Source organism: Antennarius striatus, chromosome 14, assembly GCF_040054535.1.
Source record: "Antennarius striatus isolate MH-2024 chromosome 14, ASM4005453v1, whole genome shotgun sequence".
Classification (NCBI taxonomy): Eukaryota; Metazoa; Chordata; class Actinopteri; order Lophiiformes; family Antennariidae; genus Antennarius; species Antennarius striatus.
In genome coordinates, this window is record NC_090789.1 from 14,182,006 (window position 1) to 14,205,972 (window position 23,967).

General features: G+C 42.3%; 2 protein-coding genes across 2 annotated transcripts in view; one reads left to right on the forward strand and one right to left on the reverse strand.

Annotated features, from left to right (window-relative positions):
- The first annotated feature begins 6,464 nt into the window (after window positions 1-6,464).
- zgc:114119 (Mediator of RNA polymerase II transcription subunit 30-like) lies at window positions 6,465-10,493 on the forward strand. Its single transcript, XM_068333315.1, has 5 exons — window positions 6,465-6,597; window positions 6,977-7,213; window positions 8,071-8,229; window positions 8,452-8,541; window positions 9,558-10,493. The coding sequence occupies exons 2-5, from the start codon at window positions 6,989-6,991 to the stop codon at window positions 9,651-9,653; spliced, it is 570 nt and encodes a 189-aa protein (XP_068189416.1). The 5' UTR covers window positions 6,465-6,597; window positions 6,977-6,988; the 3' UTR covers window positions 9,654-10,493.
- A 952-nt stretch (window positions 10,494-11,445) lies between these two features.
- The window catches only part of ext1c (exostoses (multiple) 1c), a 73,156-nt gene continuing 60,634 nt past the window's right edge, over window positions 11,446-23,967 (reverse strand). Inside the window, exons 3-12 of the mRNA XM_068333586.1 lie at window positions 23,652-23,745; window positions 20,015-20,122; window positions 18,737-18,856; window positions 16,411-16,543; window positions 15,856-15,974; window positions 15,585-15,680; window positions 14,883-14,969; window positions 14,594-14,754; window positions 12,270-12,441; window positions 11,446-12,185 (exon numbers count right to left, since the gene is read on the reverse strand). Of these exons, the coding sequence (XP_068189687.1) occupies window positions 12,000-12,185; window positions 12,270-12,441; window positions 14,594-14,754; window positions 14,883-14,969; window positions 15,585-15,680; window positions 15,856-15,974; window positions 16,411-16,543; window positions 18,737-18,856; window positions 20,015-20,122; window positions 23,652-23,745 (1,276 nt within the window). The 3' untranslated portion in view covers window positions 11,446-11,999. The remainder of the gene's footprint in view (window positions 12,186-12,269; window positions 12,442-14,593; window positions 14,755-14,882; window positions 14,970-15,584; window positions 15,681-15,855; window positions 15,975-16,410; window positions 16,544-18,736; window positions 18,857-20,014; window positions 20,123-23,651; window positions 23,746-23,967) is intronic.

The window sequence follows — 23,967 nt, forward strand, 5'->3', positions numbered from 1 at the left end:
ATTTCTACTTCTACCGAGAGGCTTCTTATATGACATAAAGCTGTTTTTCCAGGTTGAATAAGCTAAGTCAGTTTTTGTCGATCGCCAGATTCTCTCCAGTCTGCGGAAGTGCTGTTTAAGGTCGCGGACTGACGAATTAAACCATGGGGCTGACCTTTCCTGTTTTCTAATTTTTCTTTTTAATGGGGCTACGTCATCTAGAGTTGTTTTTAGGATGTTAGCCATACTGTCTGTGAGAAATTCAATATTCTGGCTAGTACTGGAATAGAGGACAGGGGAGCATACTGACTCTAAGGCTGAAGGGATTCTTCTTTAAAGTTAATTATTACTGAATCAGTGATTGATCTAGTCAAGATGGTTTTATTCTGTGGGTTATTGTTAATAAGGGCAAAGTCAAAAGTAACTAGGGAGTGATCTGACAAGAAGTCATTTTGTGGGAAAATATTTAAGTGCCCTATATCTACACCGTGGGTAAGAATAAGATCGAGGGTGTGATGGTGTTTATTGGTAGGACCATCCACCAACTGCGAGAAGCCTATAGAATCTAGCACAGACTTGAACCCAGCACAGAAACTATCACCCACACTGTCAAAATGAACTTTGAAATCTCCTATTACTATAACATTATCTTTGGTAGAAGTCAAATTAGATAGAAATTCAGAAAATTCTATCAAAAAAAACGAATATGGTCCAGGACGACGATATACAATTACAAATTCAATAGAATCAGCTAGTTTGAGGACTGTAGCACATTCATGCTAAGGCTCTCAAAAGTACTGTAACTACACTCAGGTTTTGGATTAATTGATAAGTTAGAGTTGTAAATGGCTGCCACGCCACCTCCTCATCCACTAGCATGCACTATATGACAGTTGATGTGGCTGGGAGGAGAAGCTTCATTTAGGCTAACATATTCAGCCTTATGTACCCAGGTTTCGGTTAGTCCAAAAATTTCAAAACTGTGATCGGTTATTAGATCATTGACTAAAAGAGCCTTAGATGATAATGATCTAATATTTAAAAGACCACATTTAATTATCCTGTCTGAACTTTGTCTAGGTACACATTTAATGTGAATCAAGTTACTATGGTCAATTGAAGCAGTATTTCTAGAGTTTAGCAGTCTAACACTTCTATAGGTCCAGGTGGACAGACACTGTCTTAATGGGGTATTTGTTAAATTAGAGTTAGCTATGACCGGGGACTGTAGTAGGGGAAACTCAGAGAAGCGTGTAGGATTAAAAGATGACATGCGGCTAAACATCTCATCACTAGTCAAATGTGGGAGGGGACCAGAGAAAACTACTTTATCAGCCAGGGTCTTCGCAAATGTGCACACCGACTCAACGTTAACTTTTAGAACCTCCGACTTTCTCAGGCGAGCATCATTTACCCCACAATGAATTACAATTTGTTTAAACCTCCGTTTAGCTTTACTCATTAACTTTAACTGCCCCTCGATGTCGCCTGCTCTGGCCCCAGGGATGCAGCCAACTGTGGCTGCTAGCTGTCCTAAATTAACGTGTCTCACTATCGAAGTGTCACGTGAGGCGGGGTATGGACCCAAATGCAGGACACCAAAGGCAAAACTGTCATCCATGATTTAATCAGAAACTCAAAATTTAACCAGACAGACAAGAATTAGAAAAAAAAACAAGACAGATTACCAGGAACCAAACATGAGCAATAAACCAGCTCTGAGCTCTCATTGAGCCAGGCTTAAAAAGCCTTAGAGTCATTAGCTCAAAACAAGTTCAGGTGAGATGATCACCACGGTGTGTGGAGGAGCTTCAGGTGTGGAGCCGTGGCTCCACCCACCAGCTTGGCCTCTCCCTGCCACGCACCAGCACTGCCACGCCGAACCGTGACAGGAAGAGCCAATGACCAGAGTATGCTTCTCAGTCAGTGGGCTACTGAGGGGGGCAAACTTGTTTGAGACACAAACGGGTTTGAGGATGGTGGTGTCCAGAAGACTTCTTCTGCCTACGTTTCCCTCACACAGTTATCCAACCATGCTGTTTACCCGGCTGCTTGGGGGCCGCTGAGCAGCCGGGTAGACATCAACTCAAGATGTAGTTCTACACATAGCAAACATTCAGAATAACATTTTTATTAAGTTATTGATTTATTAAGTTATGTGTCTGTTATATGTGTTTGCCAAATCAACATAGTTCATTTTTATTTTGGCCTTTGCTATGTGTGCAAATTTTGATCATAAATCAGCATGGATTAAGTTAGTACCAGTGACTCAACTAGTCAAGACAGCAGGTTGAATATAAATGAGATGCTGTTACTGAATGTCACTGGGCTGGCGAGACGTCAAGAAAAACAGTTCCTACTTATATGTTCTTCATTTCAACACAAACAACCTGTCATTGATATTGACACATATTTGGTGTGTGATTAATTTTGATTTCATTTTTCTTTCTCTTATTTCTGTTTTTGTCATGGCACAGATATAACTCTTGCATAAAAAATAGGAAATAATAAATATGTTAGAAGCGTTGACATACAAACTAAGTAAATTACTGCATAATGTCACAAATTGTACAAAATATGTATGTTGTGGTTTTTTTTATTGTATATTTTAGTGCAGGTGATAATACTGCAGTTTTATTTCCAGCACTTTGGGTGTTCCCAGAACAGATTACAGTATTTTCTCAATTTCTGCTAATTTATGCTGCTACTACTAATGGCTTCATTAGAAAATAGAAAATATCTAAATACTGTATTATTTAGATATGTACAAATAAAACACAAAAGGCATAGTTTTCAGGACATAACCCACACAAAATGGACATTTCTTCCCCATTCCCGGAGTTTATTCCTCAATGAGGGAGTTTTTCCCCACCACCGTCACTTATGCTTGCTCTGGAGGGCATTGCTGGCTTTCTATCTGTAAAGCACTTTCTGATATGATTCAGCGCTATATAAATAAAGTTGATTGATTGATTGACATCCATCTGAAATAAAGAAAAAGCCTAGTTCATTGGAAACAAGACAATTCCTTTAGAAAAAAAAATCTAGATAGATAGATAGATACTTTATTAATCCCGGAGGAAATTGCATATATCCACTGCTCAGGCATTACATAACAAATAATACTGGATAAACACCAGGAGAAAAGGAAACATTGACATCACAGGACATACCACAAGACATACATTACACTAACAGACAGGCACATGCAGCACTAACAGGACTTATATACTAAACTATAACTAAAATATAAACAGTATAAAATTTAAAAATATTACAGTATTAAAATATAAACAGTATAAAATAAAATCTAAACAGTATAAAATTGAATTAAAATATAAAACAGTATAAAAAATAAATAAATAAATTATATATATATATATATATATATATATATATATATATATACAACAGTATAAAATTAAATTTAAATTAAATTAAATTAAATTAAATCCATATTCAACCCCGTGCTGACCTCGCCACCTCCCCCCCGCTCCTCCTGAGAGAGTCACTGTACCCCCTGATGGCACGGGGCACGAAGGAGGACCTCAGCCTCTCTGTGGAGGCGCTGTGTGACAGCAGTCTGCCGCTGAAGGTGCTTCTCTACTGGGAGAAGGTGGTGTGTAGGGGGTGCCTGGTGTTGTTCATGATGGCCTTAATTTTAGACATGGTCCTGCTCTCCAGAAGCATATCCACAGAGTCCAGGCTCAGCCCGACCACTGAGCCCGCTCTGCGGATGAGTCTGTTCAGACGGTCCATATCTCTTTTCCTGGCCCCCCCACCCCAACACACAATGGCGTATGACAGCACACTGGAGACTACGGACTGATAGAACATGAAAAGGAGCTTAGGACAGATGTTGAAGGAGGCCAGCCTCCTTAGGAAGTACATCCTGCTCTGCCCCTTCTTGTACACACAGTTGGAGTTGAGTGACCAGTCCAGTCTGCTGTCTAGCTGCAGTCCCAGGTACTTATAGTTTTCTACCACCTCCACCTCACTGCCTTTGATGATCACCGGCTGTGGAGAGGGAGGTGCCCGCCGGAAATCCAGAACCATCTCCTTTGTCTTGGAGACGTTGAGCTGGAGCTGGTTCTGTTGGCACCACTCCACGAAGTCAGCCACCAATGCCCTGTACCCCCCCTCATCACCCTCCCGGATACATGCCACTATCGCGGTGTCATCGGAGTACTTCTGTATGTGGCATGTATCCGAGTTGTGCTTGAAGTCTGATGTGTAGAGGGTGAAGAGAATGGGGGATAGAACGGTCCCCTGTGGCGCCCCCGTGCTGCTGGTCACCATAGAAGACAAACAGTCCCCCATACGGACGTACTGGGGTCTGTCCGTTAGGTAGTCCGTAATCCAGCTCACGAGGTAGGGGTCCACAGCCATGGAGGTCAGTTTATCCTGCAGGAGCTGGGGCTGAATGGTGTTGAAGGCACTCGAAAAGTCGAAGAAGAGCACTCTGACGGCACAGCCCCCGGCGTCCAGGTAGGAGAGTGTGCGGTGGAGGAGGTACATGACAGCATCGTCAACCCCAACCTTGGCCTGATAGGCAAACTGGAGAGGGTCCATAGCACCCTGCACCTGTGGACGCATGAGCTCCAGGACCAGTCGCTCTAGGGTCTTCATTACGTGGGAGGTAAGAGCGACCGGTCGGTGGTCGTTGAGCTCAGTAGGGCGTCCTTTCTTGGGTACAGGGACAATGCAGGAGGTCTTCCACAGTGACGGGACCCTCCCCAGCCGCAGACTGAGGTTGAACAATTGTTGCAGGGGGTCCCCTAGTTCCGAAGCACAGGCTCGGAGGAGTCTTGGGGAGACCTTATCTGGTCCAGCCGCCTTGTAGGGACGGAGCCTCCTCAGCGTTGTCGTCACCAGGTCTGCAGTGATGATGGTCTCGGTCGTGGTGGGAGCAGGAGGTTGTGGCGAGGTTGGAAGTCCAGTGGTTGAGGTGGGGCCGTTGAGCTTCGCAGTTCTTGGAGTGGGCTCGGGAGAAGTGGCAGGGGTGGAAGGAGAGGAAGCACAGGAGGAGGGAGCATCAGTGGAGCGGTCTGTAGGGCCAGGAGAGGCCTGTAGGCCAGGAGAGGTCTGTAGGCCAGGAGAGGCCTGGGACGAGGAGCCGGGAGTGGTGGGGGAGCTGAACCGATTGAAAAAGCTGTTAAGTTCATTCGCTCGTTCAATATTCCCCTCCACAGTGCTGCGCCCTTTCCCGTGTCCGGTGATGGTTCTCATCTCATTCCAGACCTCCCGCACTTGGTTGCGCCCCAGCTGCTTCTCCAGCTTCCTCCTGTACGCCTCCTTGGCCTCCCTCAGGCAGAGTCTCACTTCCTTCTGGGCCTTCCTCATCTCCTCCTCGTTCTTGCTCCTGAACGCCCGCTTCTTCCTGTTCAGGACAGCCTTGACTTCCTTGGTTACCCATGGTTTGTTTTTGGGGTAACACCTGATTGTCCTGACAGGGGCCACGGTGTCCACACAGAAGTTCATGTAGTCTGTAAAACACTGAGCTGCCCCCTCAATGTCTTCCCCATGTGAGCCCACAATAACATCCCAGTCGGTGGTCTGGAAGGAGTCCCTCAGCATCTCCTCTGCTTCCGGGGACCACCTCCTGACCTGTCGTGTTGTTGCTGGCAGCCGTTTCACCAGCGGGATGTAGGTGGGCTGTAGGTACACTAGGTTATGGTCTGATTTACCTAGTGGAGGGAGGGGGGTGGCGGTGTATGCCTCCTTAGCATTAGTGTAGAACAGATCGATGGTTCTGTTCTTCCGTGTGGGACAGTCTACACACTGGACCATTGTGGGGAGAGATGAGTCCAAGGTGACGTGGTTAAAGTCACCGGTGATAATGACGAGTGCCTCCGGGTGCCGGGTCCGAAGAGTAGAGGTGGTCCCACAGATGGTCTCTCGTGCCGTCTCAGGGTCCGCACGTGGAGGGATGTAGACGGCGAGGACAATGACGTGTGAAAATTCACGCGCCAGGTAGTAGGGTCTGATGCTAACAGCTGTTAGCTCCAGATTGCGGTTGCACAGTGTTGATTTCACCGTCACATGTCCCGGATGGCACCATCTATCGTTGGTATAGATGATTAATCTATACTATACTATATCTAAATATCCCAAGACATGACTGTTACATATAATGTATGCGTACAAATATCAAATATAATATAATGTGTGTAAAGCTTGAATGGCTGCAATAAATTGTTGGCCAGATATGTTCTCGACAAGACTGCAATTAGTGTAATGACTGTAACCACTAGATCTCCTATTAAAATCATGTTCGAAATAACAGAAAACAAATTTGTAGAAAAATTTAAATACCAAAAAAATTCAACTAAGGACTATGCTTAACTTCTGTGTAAAGTTTGTACACACTAGTCGGTATACAGGACAGTAGTTTGCCACAAAACAAATACAGTATAATAGGCAGGAGAGTCCAGTCGACTCAAACGACCATGGGCGCCCCCTTGTGGACGAAGACTTGTTTTTAACAGGAAGTGACGCATTGAACATTTTTACGCGCAGTCTAGGAGGAATCTTCTGAACGAGTACATGATGTCTTATTTTAAATAATTCTACTGTTACTACTGCAAGCCACTAATATTTAGGAATCATTAATCTAAAGTAAGTCAATTTAACTTTTCGATCTCGTGCAGTCGCCGTCCCCATGAAAACAAGCTAACGGCTAACTATCCTGCTCCTCAATGAGCCTCTACAATGGATTTCACTCGCTAGCCTGTTTAGCCTCCAAGATTAGCTGTAATCATTCATCAGACGCCGTGTTTCTGTGTTTAGCGCATACACGAATAGAAGTGTCGACATTACTTCTAGTTGTTGTTAACATGAGCGTTAAGTGTTAGCGTTACATTCTCGGGAGGTACTCTACTTGAATCACGTCTCTCCAGCAAGCTCGGTTCAAGTTCCCCAAGTGCTTCCAAATTGTTCAGGCGCTTCCGGTCTCCCCGTTTCACTCACTGCCCCCCATCTCACTGGTGTCCTGTAGGTTAACGCAGTGATGGCAGCCTCATTACCTCAGAAACCAGGGTTGGCAGGGATGCCCCAGCAGCAGCAGCCTCACCTGCCGCCAAACGTCGCCTCAGCCCCGGGACAGCAGCCCATGCCTCCTCAGGGAGCCCTGAGGGAGATTTCTCCCGTGTTCCTCTGTCGGATCGGACAGGAGACCGTCCAGGACATCGTCACCCGCACCATGGAGCTCTTCCAGATCACAAGAGCAACACAGGTACTGGGTTTAGTGCTGCTAGTTTGAACCTCGATGGCAGATTGATCCTGATTTCCATCGGTAGTATTCAGTACATTACACATTCCTCTTAAGCAGATTGAGTTTGTACAGTTTCCAATGACATGTTCAAACCTCTGTCTTTGAGCACTTCTGGAACATCTCATTCCCAGCTTGAAGCAACCTTAAACATATTCCTTCTTTTTTTATATATATATACCTGAAAAAGTTTGAAGATATGAAGTCAGGTGCAAGCTTGCAAAAACTTGTTTTGTCCGAAAAAGAATTGATTGCAAATATTCTGACAAGAATATAAATTTACCTGCTAGGATAGAAGACGATATTAGTTCAACTTGTTTTCTGAGGGATGCTGCAGTAAGTGTCTCCAGCTGGCGTGTGGTGGTGACATCTGAGTATTCAGCTTATGAGTTCCCCCTGTCATCTGCCAGTCTGGATTTGTTCTGTCCTCCTTAGTCACATATGTGCTCGCTATGCTTGCCAGCAGTGGTAACGCTCGTTTTTCCATCTCCACCTGACACATGTCTCTTCTGTGTTTCTCAGTGCATAACTCACCGTTTACAGCTCTTCTGTGTCCATTTCTGTTTCACACTGAGAAATTCCAGATCACCATCCTCAGTATGATAAGCTGTAATCATTGAGGTGGCACAGAATGGATAGTTTCTTACACTATCAGCCTTGAATTATTGAATGAATGAATGAAGAATACTTTAATAACCCCAAAAGCAAATTATTTAAGTTAACAGGATATTTTACAGGTTTGCATCACACTGCCATTTGATACAAATTCCAAAGAGAAATAAAATAAAACTGATGAAATATGCTTTGTGTATTTGGTTTAGCTTCCAAATGGTGTGACTCAGAGCCAGGCGATGTACCAGGACCGCTTTGGGAAACTCCAGGAACACCTGCGGCAGCTCGCCATGCTGTTCAGAAAGCTCAGACTCTTGTACGAACGCTGCGTGGAGATGACCTCTGACCTGCAGGAGGGTCCAGCGGAGGTCAGGAGGAGAATGAAAGATTAAAGCTGTTTGAAAGTTGTTAACAAGAGCAGACTTTCAGTCTTTCTATCCTTTTAGTTGTGCTTGATATCATTGTAGAATTATCAGGGCATCATTCCACTCTTGCAACGTTAGTTTTCATCTTCTTTCACTGTCGACACCAAACATGTGCATCTACTGTCAGGATGGAGCAGAACTCTTATGTTCACTCTGTGTCCTCAGCTTCTACCGTATGTTGGAGAGGAGATGGTGTCTGTCAAAGTGGACCCCTGCAGTCCAGCTGTCAACCAGGAGAGAAAAGAGGTCCTGGAGGTTTGTTCCTTTCTTTTTTTCTGTGTTTTGTCACGTGCCATGTGTTTGTGTGTGTGCGCGCGTTCGTTAACACGCCCGCACACACGTAGGCAGACTACACAAACGCGGAGCTAACTCGGTAGCAAATTGCAAGATGACTTTACTTATGGTTATAAGCAATTATAAATAATATAAAACGTGCCGTGTGTGTGTTTTTGTGTTTGCTATGACGTTGAGGATAAACCGTACGCACACACACACCTCAGAGATGAGCACGCCTTTATCCAGGGAGGGGGGTGTTCTCACGCAGGTGGGCTCGGGATAGGTAAATCACTCCTGTCGTTACATCACGACCGGCACAAATCTGAAATGAACCCTTTTTTTTGTTCTTTTTTTTTGTGACTCTTGTACAAGTTTCAACTGTACAGTCGTTACAGCACCCGTTTTTATTTATTTATTTTTATTTCCAGAGTCTCGGTCGAGTGAGATGAGTTGGGTGAGGGAGGACCACTATGTATATGTAGAGACCTGAAAAAATATAAATGATAGAACCCCTTTAAATTTCACTCATTCATTTCATTCATCTTTTTAACCCGCTTCATCCGCTGTCGCAGGTCACGTTGCCTCTAAGTTTTGATCAAAAGGTTTTACTTTGTATGATCACTCAGAAAAAAGATATGGATTCTACTGAGCAGTGGCCCTTCAGGTACCTCTAGATGGCAGTGCTGACACAGACCTGGTAGTCTTGCCTGGAACTGACCTGCACAAACCATCCACCAGGTGTATCTTAAATAAATGTTCAAATCGAGACGTTGTTTTCAGACACTTCAGAGTCAATATTAGCAGCAAGAAAAGTTTGTAAGTTTCCACCAGGCTGCTGACAGAATACCAGTACGTGTTCCCTGAGGTTGGCAAAACTTGGTCGTTGTCTCAGACATGTCAAACTAACAATTTAGCTCTTCAAGTCGTCAAGTAGAAATTTGGTTCTGCAGGAATTCTCCTAATTGTTGCAATCCATCTTTGTGTTTCACCTGCAGAAGGTGCGTCAGAAGAACCAGGAGATGAAGCTCCTGATGGATCAGATGAGAAATTTGCTGTGGGACGTCAATGCCATGCTGACACTCAGGAAATGAGAGCTCTGCTTGATCTGCTCTGTTTTTTAAGAGAATCACTCCTCCGCAGAAGACGGGACTGCACAGCAGAGAAGAGGCGAATGAGGACTTTGTCGGATGTGGAATAACAGACCGTCCACTTTAGTACAGGCGCGTCATCAGTGAAGCTATTCACACTCACCTGAGAACTTCTGTTTGTTATATATTATACTGAGGTTGTTTAGGGTAAAACCATTATTGCAGTGGGATAATTACAAAGAACCTGATCCACTCCTTCATCAACTATTATCATTTTGTACAAGGCAGCTGATAACCCAGTTTGTTTTTCGCAAGTGCTCTACAAATGTTATTTAGTCACTGTATTTATGCAATATGGTCTGTTTTAATGCCATGTTGAAACCTGTAAGGCCTCAGGTGAAACAAAGAACTTTATTAAAACACTGTATTCATGGTGCCCCCCCCCCCCCGAAAAGTGCTAACTCAACACCAGGTAGACCTGAGTTAATAGCAGGTTATTGTTGTAGAAAGAGCAGAAGCTGAACTTAATGTCTGTTTACAAAGGGAGCAGTTATCCTTATTACACTCGGTTGTAAAAAAAAAAAAAATCCACCATGTTCATAATTCAAATGAGGTCCTCGGCAGCTATGTATCTCAGGTGCTTTGTACATAATTGCGTGTGTGCCTGTGTGTATGCGCACGCGCATGTGCTTAATGAGATTAGCTAGACAGCACACTTTTGTCCTGAGGGTGCTGAGACATCCTTGCCTTGTAAAAAAATGTTGCTTAACTGAGACAAAAGGTAAGGCCCGTTGGGTCATTTCTGAATTGTTCAAAATAAACGTTTTTCTTTTTACAGAATTTCTGAACGTAAACTTTGAAGTCTTGTTTGTTAATTCGGGAATGACCAACTCAACCTCAGTCTGCTCCCCAGAGGGCCGACACGGGGATTCTGGATCTCCCTCTCAGCAGAGATGATGCGTAAATATCTGAATGCGTATCCACCGACACACAATGCTGCACATTCTGACCCCCGCCCTTCGTATTCATCTTCCTTTACACTCCCAACAGTGCTACAAAGCAGGATCAAACACAGAGTGACAAAAACAGTGGATAAATTTAGCAGTGCTTTAATTATTTTTTGGAATAATTGAAGGGTTTTCAATATTAATTATATTGGTGAGAAAATACAATCCCTGTATTTTACCTTTGAAAGCGAGGGAACACGACACACCACAAGGTATCAGTGCCTGACGGTGAGTAGTTAGGGCTCCTGGTAATGTTATAAATTATTCACTAGTAGGACATGTGGAGAATACAGTTGAGTGATGTTTCAGCTGAAAATTAAAATTGTGAACTGTTTGTTAAATAATATCGAAGCTCATGTATTTCATTTTTGTTTTCTGCAAAGAAAATTTTTGGATTTTTATGTTGACTTTATTTTAAAACTGTCAAAATGATAATAGGATATCAAAAAACAATTATTTGACAATCTGCAGATTAATCGATAAGCACTGAAATATTCATTGGTCGCTGAGCTACTTAAGATGGTTAAAAGATGTTCAAGAGTTTACAGGAGGATGACGTCTGGCCTCATGTTCCCTCATCGTCGCTGAAGCTACTTTTCAACATATTAATCTCTGGTCAATACATCCTGATTGGTCCCTGATGTTTTTATGTGCAAACATGGAAACAAGGGAATTTACAACTTCGCAATATTAAATTTGCATCATGCGAGGTTGCTTCATCTCAGCTGAAAAGGGTGTTCTTGAAACGAAAGCTGTGTCAGACAAATCAGACACCAGAGGATTACATTTAGAAATCATTTTATTGGTTTTACAGGTAGGATTTCGCTCCGTCTCCTTACTAATGCCAAGACACACCTTAGGAGCTGGAGTGCATGGCACCGCTCGTTCACTCAGTCCTTCTGATGAGATACCTGGTCTCCTCTCATTGCCACGGCAACAGCGCTGGTGTGAAATGTACACACACACAGACACACAAACGCTGTTTTCCAATCGGGATTGTCCTTTCTTGGTGAGAAGCTCAATTATTGGGACGACTTCAAAGCCCCTTATTGTCTTCTGTGGTTTGGACAGACCACAGGAGGTAGGAGAATCATTTGAAGCTCCACTCAAACCTTTGTAGCCCCCTTTTCATATCTCTGTAGTCCAGAACAGTCCACCAGGGTCTGTCTGATGATTATAGTTTGTCCCCATCGCAAATAGACCAAACTGCTATTCTGCCATTCGCCACACCTCTTTGAGTACCCCACGTTGACAGCTCAGCACTGATTGGTCTATTAGGCTGTCTAAACGGTCACTAGACCAGGCCTGGGATGGCGCTCCCTTGACTTTTGGTCCGTCAGTTTCATGCTCTCTCCAGGTCTTTGTACTTCTTGCGCAGAACGGACACTTGATCTTTGAAGAGCACGGGATCCAGACGAAACTGAGAGTGGACCAGAGGCATGTAGCCAAACCAGTTGGCAAATGTGTTGACACACTCCTGTCGCTGGTTGAAGTGCTCCGGGTTTACCCAAGGGACACTCTTTGCACCCTGGGAGATAGAATAAGACATCGTTATTCACACGGCACTGATCTCACAGACGGTTACTAATTGAAAATATTATTGGATACTCACCTGTGGACTGGGCAACTCCTTGTACTGTTTCCGCTGAGCTACTTTGATTGGTGGCAGGTGTGTCACAGCAGAGACCAGGAAGTTCATCAGGATGTCCTCACAGTTGCAAGTGCGATCCACCAGAGTCCGCAAGGACTGGGGTAAGTAGTGGGAGAAAAGGTAGTTGTAGTACCTGTGGAGTGAAACACAAAAAATATAATCACACATGATCATGGAGGACTGAATAGAAAATGGGAGACGTGAAGACATTTTTAAAACTATTGGAGAGTTGAAGAACTGTCATGCAGCTATTGGAAAAAGCTTGAAAAAAGTCATGTCTGGCAACAGGAGAAAGAAGAACATTAGATGATATGATAAGGAATGATTTTACCAGGCATTAAAGGTATCTCTAAATGAAACAATGATGTAATGTGTTTGTAGGTTTTGTGTTTTTGTGATTTTTTCGTATTTATAGCATTTTGTTTGTGATTGACAGCAAAACACATTTCCCATTTTTGTACAATGAGCTACAGGATCATGGTAGATTTCAGCCAAATGCTTTGAAGGAGACCGTTCTTGGTAATAATCATGTGAAGTAAAAGATAAATTAGTGGCCTGTTGTGAAGAAAACCCTTTATTCCAACAAGCTCCTGATTTTCTTTTTTTCACACACCACTATTGCACATTGTTATTTTATTCATTTTGCAGGAATATTTGGGAGCATTTGTCGCTCAAACCTGACGTCTCAGTTTGTCGTCGCTCTCCCAGACAAAACACATCAACTGAACTCTTAAAATAAAAAAATGCATCAGTTTATCCCAGGTGAAAGCCAGGTGACCAACACCTGTCAGGTCGCTGGTATGTAACATTTGTAGCAAAGAGCAGATGGTTTGATGTACTGTATGTTGATGACATGTAACTGGGACAAATTAACCATTCCACCGCCAGTGGGATTTGATATTTATGCAGCAATCTAAGGCCTGTGGTACAATACAAATGATCATTCCTTCATTGTTTAAGACTGGAGATGTTGACACCGACAGTAGTTTTGCATTACATTAGGCTGATTTTTTATTTTATATATTTGTTAAAGATGATTCTGAGATTTTGTCATAATGTATGTTGGGGCTTTTTGCAGCATAGGCTTCATTATTGAGATACTTTATGTGTAAAATATTTTTTTAAGGGCTTATGCAAGCTTCAAATGAATCCTCAATGTGCTTTCTGCATTTGAGTGGTAAAACAGGCATTTGACGTTATGCAGATGTACATTATGTAAATGCATGTCAACAGGCCTAACTGAAGGACTGTAAAGGTTTTAAAATTTTATTTCATAGAGACTGCTTTGTCAAAGTACTGTAAGTTTTTCAAAAGCTTTTAAAAGTACCCAGGCTGTGGAATAATTAATGGCACTCATGTCCCACTGTCACTCCATATATCAAATTCAGGCTTTTTCAAATTAATCAAACTGCTTGAAGTAATCCCTGAGTAACCCTCTGCTTTTCTTTTTCTCTCACTAATACACCCACATAATTATGCTTGATTCTACTTTATTCTGTTTGATTTTTTTGCCTCTTCATGTTGAGATCTATGTCATTATGCTCTCTGCTGTTTCTGCTGCTGCTGCTGCAATTCATCAAGTTGTCTTGATTTTAGCTGTTGATTTCAGAGACAGGCAATCTGTTTCCATTTCCAGCAGCATAATCATAATTGTGTCTGTAGGTGTGGGACTATATTTAGTCATATGCAATATATGCATGCATTGCAGTTATGAGTTAATGTTAAAATCTCTGAGGAACACCATGAAAAGCAAGGCATACTGTATGATTTTGATGGAAGCTAAACGTGCCTATGGGAACCCCCCAAACAACAAGACTCCTTACAATGAAATATTCTCCTGACTTTCATGGTTTCTTTTTTTTTTTTTTTTACCGTAGGAGAAAAATCTGAATCCAGATCAGAAACAGAGTCATCCGAGTTCAATGAAGGTTTAAGTTTTCTTTCAGTAGACGGTTAAAAAAAAAAAAAAAGTCAGTCTACAAAGAACAGATGATCTGATATGAGAGCTGATGCGACGCACCCAATGATTATGTCTTTGTTCAGACTCTTAGATTTTTTTTTTCTCAGATACATTAGTTTTTTTTAAACTTGCTAATGCTTACTGTGCTTTGGTGTCAGCATATTTTCATCAGCACAAAACAAGCAGAATATTTTATTAATATGAATATTAATCCATATATAAGACACACCGGATTATAAGGCGCACTACGGGTTTATGAGAGAATTTTAGGCTTTTAGGTGCACCTTATAGTGCGGAAAATACGGTAATTTCTCTTTTAGCGTACCTGTGGTAGAAGGCAGCTCCAGTTAGGACGATGGAGTAGTCATTGGTCCATTTGGAGGTATAGCCCCAGGCATGCTTCAGGGGATCCCAGAAGTGGCTCCTGGGAGGGTAACCCACAATCCTCTCTGGGAAGCTCCGCCACACCAAGAAGGCAAAGTTCACCTAGGGGTGCACAAACACAACGCACAGACAATGACGCACCTTCTGCAGGAATGTAGATTTCATTATATGTACAGCTGTTCTTCATGTTCATGAATAACACATGAAAACACACACAGACACACACACACCTCACTGGTCAGCAGGACGGTATCCTCATCCAGACTCAGCACTGCTTCCGTCTCTATAGCAACGTGCGGTAGGAACCGGCTGGTGGTCTGGAAGAGAAATACGCGGATCAGTCTTGGTTCTTGTTCTACAAGTTGTCTGCTCTGTGCTTAGACAAATTACACTGCAAAAAAAAGAAAACTATAATGACAGAAATAAAGTGAATATGAGTAGAAAATGGCTCAACATTTGTGAAATTATCCGTCCATGCAGCAAGATAATTTTTGTTGTCAATAAATCCTATTATAATTAGCTTATTCAAGAGACACTCAGGATAAGATTAAACAAGCAAGTCATATTCAGACATAACATTTAAAATTTTGACAAGCACAGACTCCTTTGCAGTTACAGATGATCGTGTTTCAGTGAATAAATTTGAGTGACTGAGATGACAGAATCACTGTATTTTCCCCTTGGGAGTCGAAAAAATACGAGACAGTGAAAAGGAGGCTCAGAGGGATTATTGGGTGAGAGTGACATTTATGAAAAGCAAATACCACACAGATCGGTGGACATGTTGGATGTAAATGTGAGGGGAAACACATCAACGAGAAGAAGTGGAGGAAATAAATCAGCAAAGATACATAAACAAGCTGAGAAAACTGTCAGTCTGTCATGCTGTCAGTCTGATATCACAGTAGGCTGAGAGTGGCATCGGTCCTCACCTTCCTCTTGCCATCTGTCACAGTGAGAGGGACAGGCATGGGGGGCCATTTGCTCCGAACGGGTGCCGGCTTCTCGCTGTTCCAAAGAATGATGATCTGGAGCAGCAGAAACCATCACATATAAACATGTTAGATTGATCCAGGCTGGTGCCAATCAAACGACACTAATGATGAAAGGGGCTTGCCCTTATCAAAATAAGATGGCATGTTTTAAGTGATAAAACTAATATACATTGATTTTTACAGATCACCTGAGTTTCTTTCCGTTTACCTGTGAACAGTATTTTGATTTAGAGACCACCTGAAGCAGCTTCATGATTGGCTGAGACTGAGAGACTAATGGGGAAATGGCGTGGATGACAGCAGTGAACTCCTGACCTGGACTGATTCCTGGGCATAAATATGAAGAAAAAACAAACAATGAGAGTGAAGAAGAATGTAAAACAAATCTGAATTATTTATTGAGTGTTCCGCATGCGACTGTAGAAGAGTTGTGTGTTAAACAGAAAGATTTTAAAGCCACTGCGTGTGGATTTAGATTGGACGTTGCCAAACATGCTGTAATAAAAATCAATGTTTTAGCAATACATGCTACTGAGGCAGCATATGGACTCCGCCAAACGTGTCAAGATTGTGCCAGTTTTCTCCAAACCAATCTTATTTCACTAGAAAAACAGAAACGTCACAAAAGCCTGAACCGATAGATTGAACTAATATAACAATTCCTGTGTATCATATCATAATTACGTAATTTCAAATAAATCATTCTGGGGCAAATTAAGACTTGCATGTAATATGGACTCATTTCTGTGACGTCTATTTTTACCTAATCCCAGGTAGTAGAAAGGGAAGTGTGCGAGGTGAGTGGAGTACTCTGGCAGGACCAGAAGCCCTCCTGGCAGGGAGTTCCACATGTACTTGTTCCTTGATATGTGGGAGAACACGCGGTCCTTAATGATCTGGGGAAAGAAAGAAATATGATTTTGGATAATATTTGCAATGCTCCAAGTAGCTCACATGATCGCACAAATTACCAAGCTTCTGCTTTACTCATCTTGCCTAAACCTGTGCCATGTTCAATTTTTATTCTAAGTCTGTGGATGAAAGTCTTGGACCTCAACATAAATTCTATGGCAACTTCAGACGTGACACACTTGTGCATTCCAGCAGTGGTCCTCCTCGGTGATAAAGTCTGTGCACTTCTCATTTTGCACCAATAGGAGGTGTCCATGCAACAGCAACACACCATCCTCTCTGCAGCCCTCTGACCTCAGGCTGACTGCACAGCTGTCTCCCACAGGGAGAGGTTCCCCTCTGCATGCTGTATATATATAAGCAGCTTATCGCCAACCTCCAGAACCTCTCCTTTGCTCACTCTGGCATGGCACCATAACAGTAAATACACTATGTGCTGCCAGATTTGCCCTTAAAAAAATGAGACCAAAGCCGACCACTCAGCGTGTGATTTCACAGGGTTAATTTTGTTATTTTGCCATGTTTTTTTATTTGATTAAAATTGATCCCAGCAGCATGCGCAAAAAAACTGCATACATAAAGAGATCATTATTTCTTTTCATGCATCATCCAACCCTTGGGATAACCTTCAAATGACATTCACTTGGCTGGAGAAGCTACCCTTGAAGTGAATGTCTTCTTGTGTAGCCTGTTCAAAGACGTAACGGCAACACAAACGACAGATGAACGATTGAGAAAAGCTGGATCCAAGATCCTTTATTTGTGGATTTCAGGGTGAAAAATCTAAACAGGTTTCTGAATATGACATGCAGAATCTAGATCAGCTGGATCAGTAGGGCAGGCTGAGATAGATGCTTGCTATGTAGTGATATATCATATCTTTATATGAGGGATTTCTCTGAGACTTCAGGCAGATTAGGTGCAGATGGATTTGAAATTTTTTCTCAACCTACAGATCAACAAAGAGCTGGAAAGGTGAAAGCCAAGAATTGTAGAGTGATGGGCAAAATCCAACCCTGCAATCATAATGACAGAAGGGCGGTTTCACTCTGTTGGAAGGGTTATGTGTCAGAAGACTGGTGATAGCACACAGGCTGCATATCATTAGTTACAAGCTATGGTTGTGTTTTCAGTTATCTTTTTGGAGATATTTCAGTGGAAGTTGCCGACTTCATCTGTAAGACTTTACTTGAAATATTTTCCAGAAATCTGATTTTTATAGGGACTATGAAATGCATAAAATTTGAAATTTGGCATGTATACAATTAAATGTCAAGACAATACTAAGCAGTCAAACACGACACTGCTTTTAAGTAGATGTCAAAGAAACCACCAAAAAAAAAAAAAACAGAAAGAGGAGAAAAGCTGATTGTCAGTCAAAGTCAAACCTACCAGTTAAAAGCATCAATTAAAACGACCACATTTTCCTTCATAATCAATCAATAATCATCTTTTTCTTGACAGTGCTGACTTTAGGGTAACAGAATGTTAGTTGCCATGGCAGTTATTCCGCAATCCACTGAACTTTCTCACTTTATCCCTACTTTGTTGTTGGATGCACTGCCCCACAGATGGGGCATTATTGGAAAGGACTGACATTTAACATTTATTTATTTATATATAATTTATACATTATCTAATGCAATTTATCTGGATTTGTACACTGCTATAGGACGAAAAGTTCCCGTTATTCCAAAATGAAACATTCACATTTTTGTACCTCAAACATGAGGAGTGATGTTTTGGGCTTTTTGTTAATTTTATCCACTGTAACCAGCAAAAACAGATTAAGACTATCTCCAATCATTACAAGTGGAAAGCTGATGAACAATTTCCAGGCCTTGTTTGTTAAACACATTTTGAAGACCTCGCTTGATATTCTTCTCCTGTCAGCGATACATTGATCATGATAACTGACAGATGTTCTTTTGGTAATAAATAGCAAGTGTTTCCAAAAACACTTTTCTCCTCTTCAAACCAAAAGCTGTGGAATCTGCAGAGACGTCATGTATCTGGCAGTCCCAGTTGGCTGGTTTTCGGCGGTTTTGCTCACCAGCTAGTTTACACGCTAGTCGTAAACTTCTCACTAAATCAAGTTGCTCAAGCCACATAATTCACACATGGAGATGAATTTCTTTGCAATACTTCATGCAGAGTGTTTTAGGGCTGAGGCTGACCTCCAGTGTGGTGAGGACTATCTTGTCCACAGAGGAGAAGTAGGCTTCCCACAACATCTGGGTTCTTTGTCTGAGGGCCAGGACTCTCTCGTTTCCCACTGCTCTCACTGTGGATGGCACCTAAGGACAAGAAACAAGAATAGTAAAAAGCTCAGACAGTGAAAGTAAGAAGAGAAAAAAAACCCTCAACAAAGATTCTTGTGTCTTTTTATAAAGTGGAAAAGAAAAAAGTGGCATTTAAGTGATTAAAACTATGTAAACTGAATGAAACGGCCTCTTCATTATGGCTTTCCAAAGAAATGACTAAGCTGCTTTGGGGTCTGTTGTTCAGATAAATTAAAAGTTAATTAGTCAGAACTAAAATTGGAGTTTTGAGTAAATCACCAAAATTGATTCAATCACTTTGAGTGGAAAGCTCAGTCGAAGTGGAAGAAAGCCATGCAGCACTGAGGAAAAAAACATGTTGTGTTTACATAGCAGATATAGCCTATACAGACAGCATTTCAGAAGTAACAGGGCCACCAAAACTCTTCCCCTGCTCCTCTCGTTCCTCTTATCCCTCCTTTTTCTTTCCCCTGGGAACATGTGAAAGCCCACTTCACTAAATGGTGCACCAGCTTCCCTGGAAGATCTGTACTCACTGAGTCGCTCCTGGAAAAGGTTTTATGCTCCTTAACGTCACATCATAGATGTGTGAATGAGTGTATTATATGTGTGTTTCCATACGGGGGATTTGCAGGTGTGTGTGTAAAAATACCACCCATGAGGTCAGCTCAATTAATCCAATTCTCCCATAATTATAAAAAAGTCTCCAGTCTGAGACCCGGGGCTTGTTGCTATTCATTAGCTGAATGACAGTTTGGGTGCTCTATTGGCCAGGATTGAAGCAGATCAATGCAGAGGAGACCTGATGTAATTATTGTGATGGAGAGAAATTAAATGTCAGCGCTGTGAGTGAGTGTGTGTCAGAAATGTCAGAGCGCTGCTGCACCATGGATGCTAAATTTAAAAGGGCCTCATTCTATAGCCACAAGACTTCTAAAATCCTTATTTAACATTCTGGTTGTATTCTTTGTTTAAAGGTAATGTTTCAGAACACGTCATCAAACATATTTTAACTTATAGCAATGACAATAACATCATCATCATCATCACAATAAGGCCATTTTCCAGGGTATATATTATTTTGGACAGTCTGGTATTGGTGTGTCGAGGTCTTGGACACCCCTGATGATAAATCTTGCGTTCTAAAAATTGATCGATGCCTCTGAGTGTTACCTGTAGTAGTAATCTCTCATCTCCCTCGATGACCGCCTGGTTCCACTGTATGACATCAGAGAACGGCAGCTCCCAGCCGTTACTCAGCAGCACTGGGATGCACGCCGCCTGGTTTGCACACACGCACGCGCACACGCACACACATACACAGACACAGAGTTAGTGATACACAGAAAATTCCTTACATGTCACTTTAATTGTGATCAGCTGCAGTTCGACTGGCCTCCTTCCTTCCTGCTGACTCGTCTTTGGCGGTAAACAACATAACGTGACATACTGCAGCTGCATGGATACAATACAATCTGTTCAATCCCAGCTGCTTGGCACTGTGATATCCCAAGCTGAGAAGATAATATGATCAATGCTCTTGTGTGTACAATGTATGTGCTGCTGTGAGTGGGAACGACCCCTATAGGGAAGCTGGAATTAGCAACAACTCATATCTCCTTTCCCAGGAAGCCTTGGAGGTTTGTAAAAGGCTGTCACTCAAACAGATATGGCATGCAGGGGCCGGCTGTTTGTCTACTAATTAGGTACAACCATTATGGGGACGAACGTAGAGAAGGTGGCAAACAGAAAAAAAAGACAGGATGGAAGGATGGGAGGAGAACAAGAAAGGACCGATTGATGCATGGAGGCATCACGCCTTATTGAGGTGGGTTTTTGATGCTGCCTCATCCCCTCATTTACTTGCAGTTTTTGATGTTGCTCCACTTTTTTGCCTCTCCTCCCCGCCACCGCTTCACACACACGAACACACACACACACACACACACACACACACACACACACACACACACACACGCACACATAAGAGTCCACTTATCTCATCCCATCCTGCTTCCCTTCTTCCTTCTACTTGCTGTGGTCTGGAGAGTTGGTGGGTCTAGGTTATATTTTCTTTTTTTCTTTTTTTTTTTCCTTTTTGGACTTCTTTTCTAATTAAACCACAGAACAGCAGAAACAGCCCCCAAAATTGGGGGAGATCAAACACTCTCAGCCCCACTGGGCTTTCAACACCACTGCATTTTGTCTGAGAATAGATGTGCTGAAGGACACTCCAGCAAATAGGGCGACTAGTATGTGTGTGTATGTGTCAGAATCCACCAGAGTTTACAACAAGGTTGCAAAAAAAAAAAAAAAACAACTTCCCAGAGCGATAATCCAAGGCCTCTAAATTTGAAATGCAGTGCAGGGCTCACCTGAGTCTGGTCCTCCGAAGGATGACGTTTCAAACATTTAAAGCCCTTTCTTGCCTGGAGGTAGGCTGATATGAAAGCCTATATGTGCTGTGTAGTTGCCTTTTGGTTTGTTTGCATTGGGAAATGAAAATAGGGAAGCCTTGTGTAAATGTGCAGGAGTGTAAGTGTGCAAAATGTGTGTCTGTGAGTGTGGTGGAAAGCTGGCACTACATTTCATACCACACGGGTAATTGCCAGTTCTTTGTGGACCCCGGCTGGCACCAAAAACAAGAAAAAAACAACATAACCAAAAAAAAAAAAGGAAATTCCAAAAAAGTGCCTCAAATGGAAAAGAGGGACAACATTAACACTGAGACGACACAGGAAGAAGAGACGAAGGGAAGGGGACTGAGACTTCTGCCAAAACCAAGTGGGTTGAATGTGGATTTGCCCATTTAGCAGACATCAGCATTGGGGCACACTGCCACTCCTGTGGGTGCTTCCGGGACCATTCATGCAAAGACAACACACACACACACACACACACACACACACACACACACACACACACACACACACACACACACACACACACACACACACACACACACACACACACACACACACACACACACACAGCCCCAGAGAGCAGTGCAGCCAGGGAACATTGTAGCAGCCAGAGAGTCCAGCATTGAGTAAATCTAAAAACAGCCACTACTGCTTCCTGCACTGGTATGAGACCATCGACTTGGGTGGTGGAGACAGAGCTGCAACAAACCAGGCTGCTCTAAATTGTTCCCTTTATAAACTGCCTGTGGTTTTTCTTCATTGTTTGCGTACTTGCACATTTCACTGATGGACTTGAATGGATGATAGCAGTGTTTGTTTAAGTGTGTGCATCTGCGAGTGTTAATGGGCCCATTTTCGTTTGGAGGGCCTAGCAAATAGCAAACAAAGCCTATGCAGCTAGATCTGCACTCAGCAAAACACAATGGTCTGGGGAAAAACCCTTGCAGATGTGACCATTAAGGTGTCAATAACAAAAGGCTATACAGACCACATCAATGGAACATAAACACTTGGCATCCTGTTCACTTCCTTGCTGGATTTCATTGAATTAGAGCTGTCTGTAAATCTGTAATTTGGTCATTTATGCTATGCAGAGAGAAAAAACTGCAGCTAGTGTTTTGATGACTGCTGTGCTGGCATGTTTGAGATGTTAGCAGTTTGTTTAGAGGAGCCAGCGTGACTAGAAGTAGTCAGGCATGATGAAAGCAGGACGGACAAAAACCACATTTTAACAAACTCTATAAAGACACACGATGAGTTGTGTTTTTGTTATTTTGGCGCATCCTTTCTTTATGTCAGGTAATTTTTCATGCTTTGTTAACACCCAGCATTTTAAGCTAAAACATGAATGTCTGCTCCAGTTGACAGCAGATTTTACAGATCCTGACTTTATCACTGTATTTATTATACACACATCTAGCAATTTGATTATTTGTCCTGTGTTTGCACTGACACTGAAGGCAGAGATAGTGACTGCTGGAGTCAATCTCCTGATTGTGGTTGTTTAAACACTACCTCATGTGTGAGATATATTCTACTGCAGTCCACAAAATCCAAAATTCCAGGTTCTGTAATAGTAAAGGTATATTTTAATTTACTAAAAATTATAAACTTAAAGCTGCTCGTCCACCTTGTGGGTCGTGGGTCTGCTGTAGCCTATCCCAGCTGGCCATGGGCAAAAGGTGGGTACAACCTGTGTGTTTCAGGGCCTGTACCATATATACATACAGTATGTGTGTGTGTTGACAAATGGACTGAAGTGGAAAAAGTAATTTCCCTACAGGAATAATAAAGAGTACGCCTTCTTCTTTTCTTTTCACCTGTCCATCTTTTTCAGCCAGTATAAACCTGACAAGTTCATCTGGATGTTTGACACAAATACAATTTTTAATCAAGGCTTGAGGCTTTTATTTTCCTACTTCCAAAACTGAGGAGCAAAAAGCACTAAAAGAGAAATGGATCTCTCGCTGGCGTTCAGTCAGGTAGACCAATGTCATGCTATTCTGTCACATCCAGCCAGTCTTCCCTTCCTGTTGTCATGGTCTGAGGCCATCTCATTTGTCTGTACGTATATCAGATAGCACAGCAACACACTGATGTCAGCCAATCATCTATTTATTATCTATTATTATTTTATCTATTATTTTTAAATACAACTCTCACCATTCCTCTAGGATGACTTCTACATTGTCCTGCCCCATTCCAGTTTAGGTCCTGCTCATTCCAAGCACTGACTAAGTTACAGAACATTTAGCAGGTTCAGATAATGACATACTCGTTCATCATAAAAACAACCTCAGAGCTACAAATATAGCATATGGCTAGTGATGCTATATAAAGTGATATAAAGGATAAATAATTTACATTTTGTTGAAAAAAATATTTACCTGTAGTGACTCCAGGAAGCGGAAGGAGCCCAAGCGTCGACCTCGAGGCACCAAACAGAAGGTGGAGTTATGAAGGAGCTCCTGGTAATCAAACCTAACAAAGAAAAGGGAGATAAAACAGGATGTAAGACTTAACCCCACAGTTAAACATCACCGTGTCTCCTGACGACACTTTTACCAATATTATAGGATCTCAAAGCTACACAGGTTTTCCCAAAACAGAGTATTTTAAATCTCCATTCATAACAAAACTCAGCCACACACTTTACTGTTTTTTGAACGTCTTAACAGCTTTGCGGCCTCTTATTTATCTGAT

Excerpts from the sequence above, each read along its gene's own strand:
- zgc:114119 (XM_068333315.1), top strand. The coding sequence starts at position 6,989 with ATGGCAGCCTCATTACCTCAGAAACCAGGGTTGGCAGGGATGCCCCAG. Across the intron at positions 7,214-8,070 it reads AGATCACAAGAGCAACACAG|CTTCCAAATGGTGTGACTCA; the intron begins GTACTGGGTTTA and ends TATTTGGTTTAG. Across the intron at positions 8,542-9,557 it reads AGAGAAAAGAGGTCCTGGAG|AAGGTGCGTCAGAAGAACCA; the intron begins GTTTGTTCCTTT and ends TTTCACCTGCAG.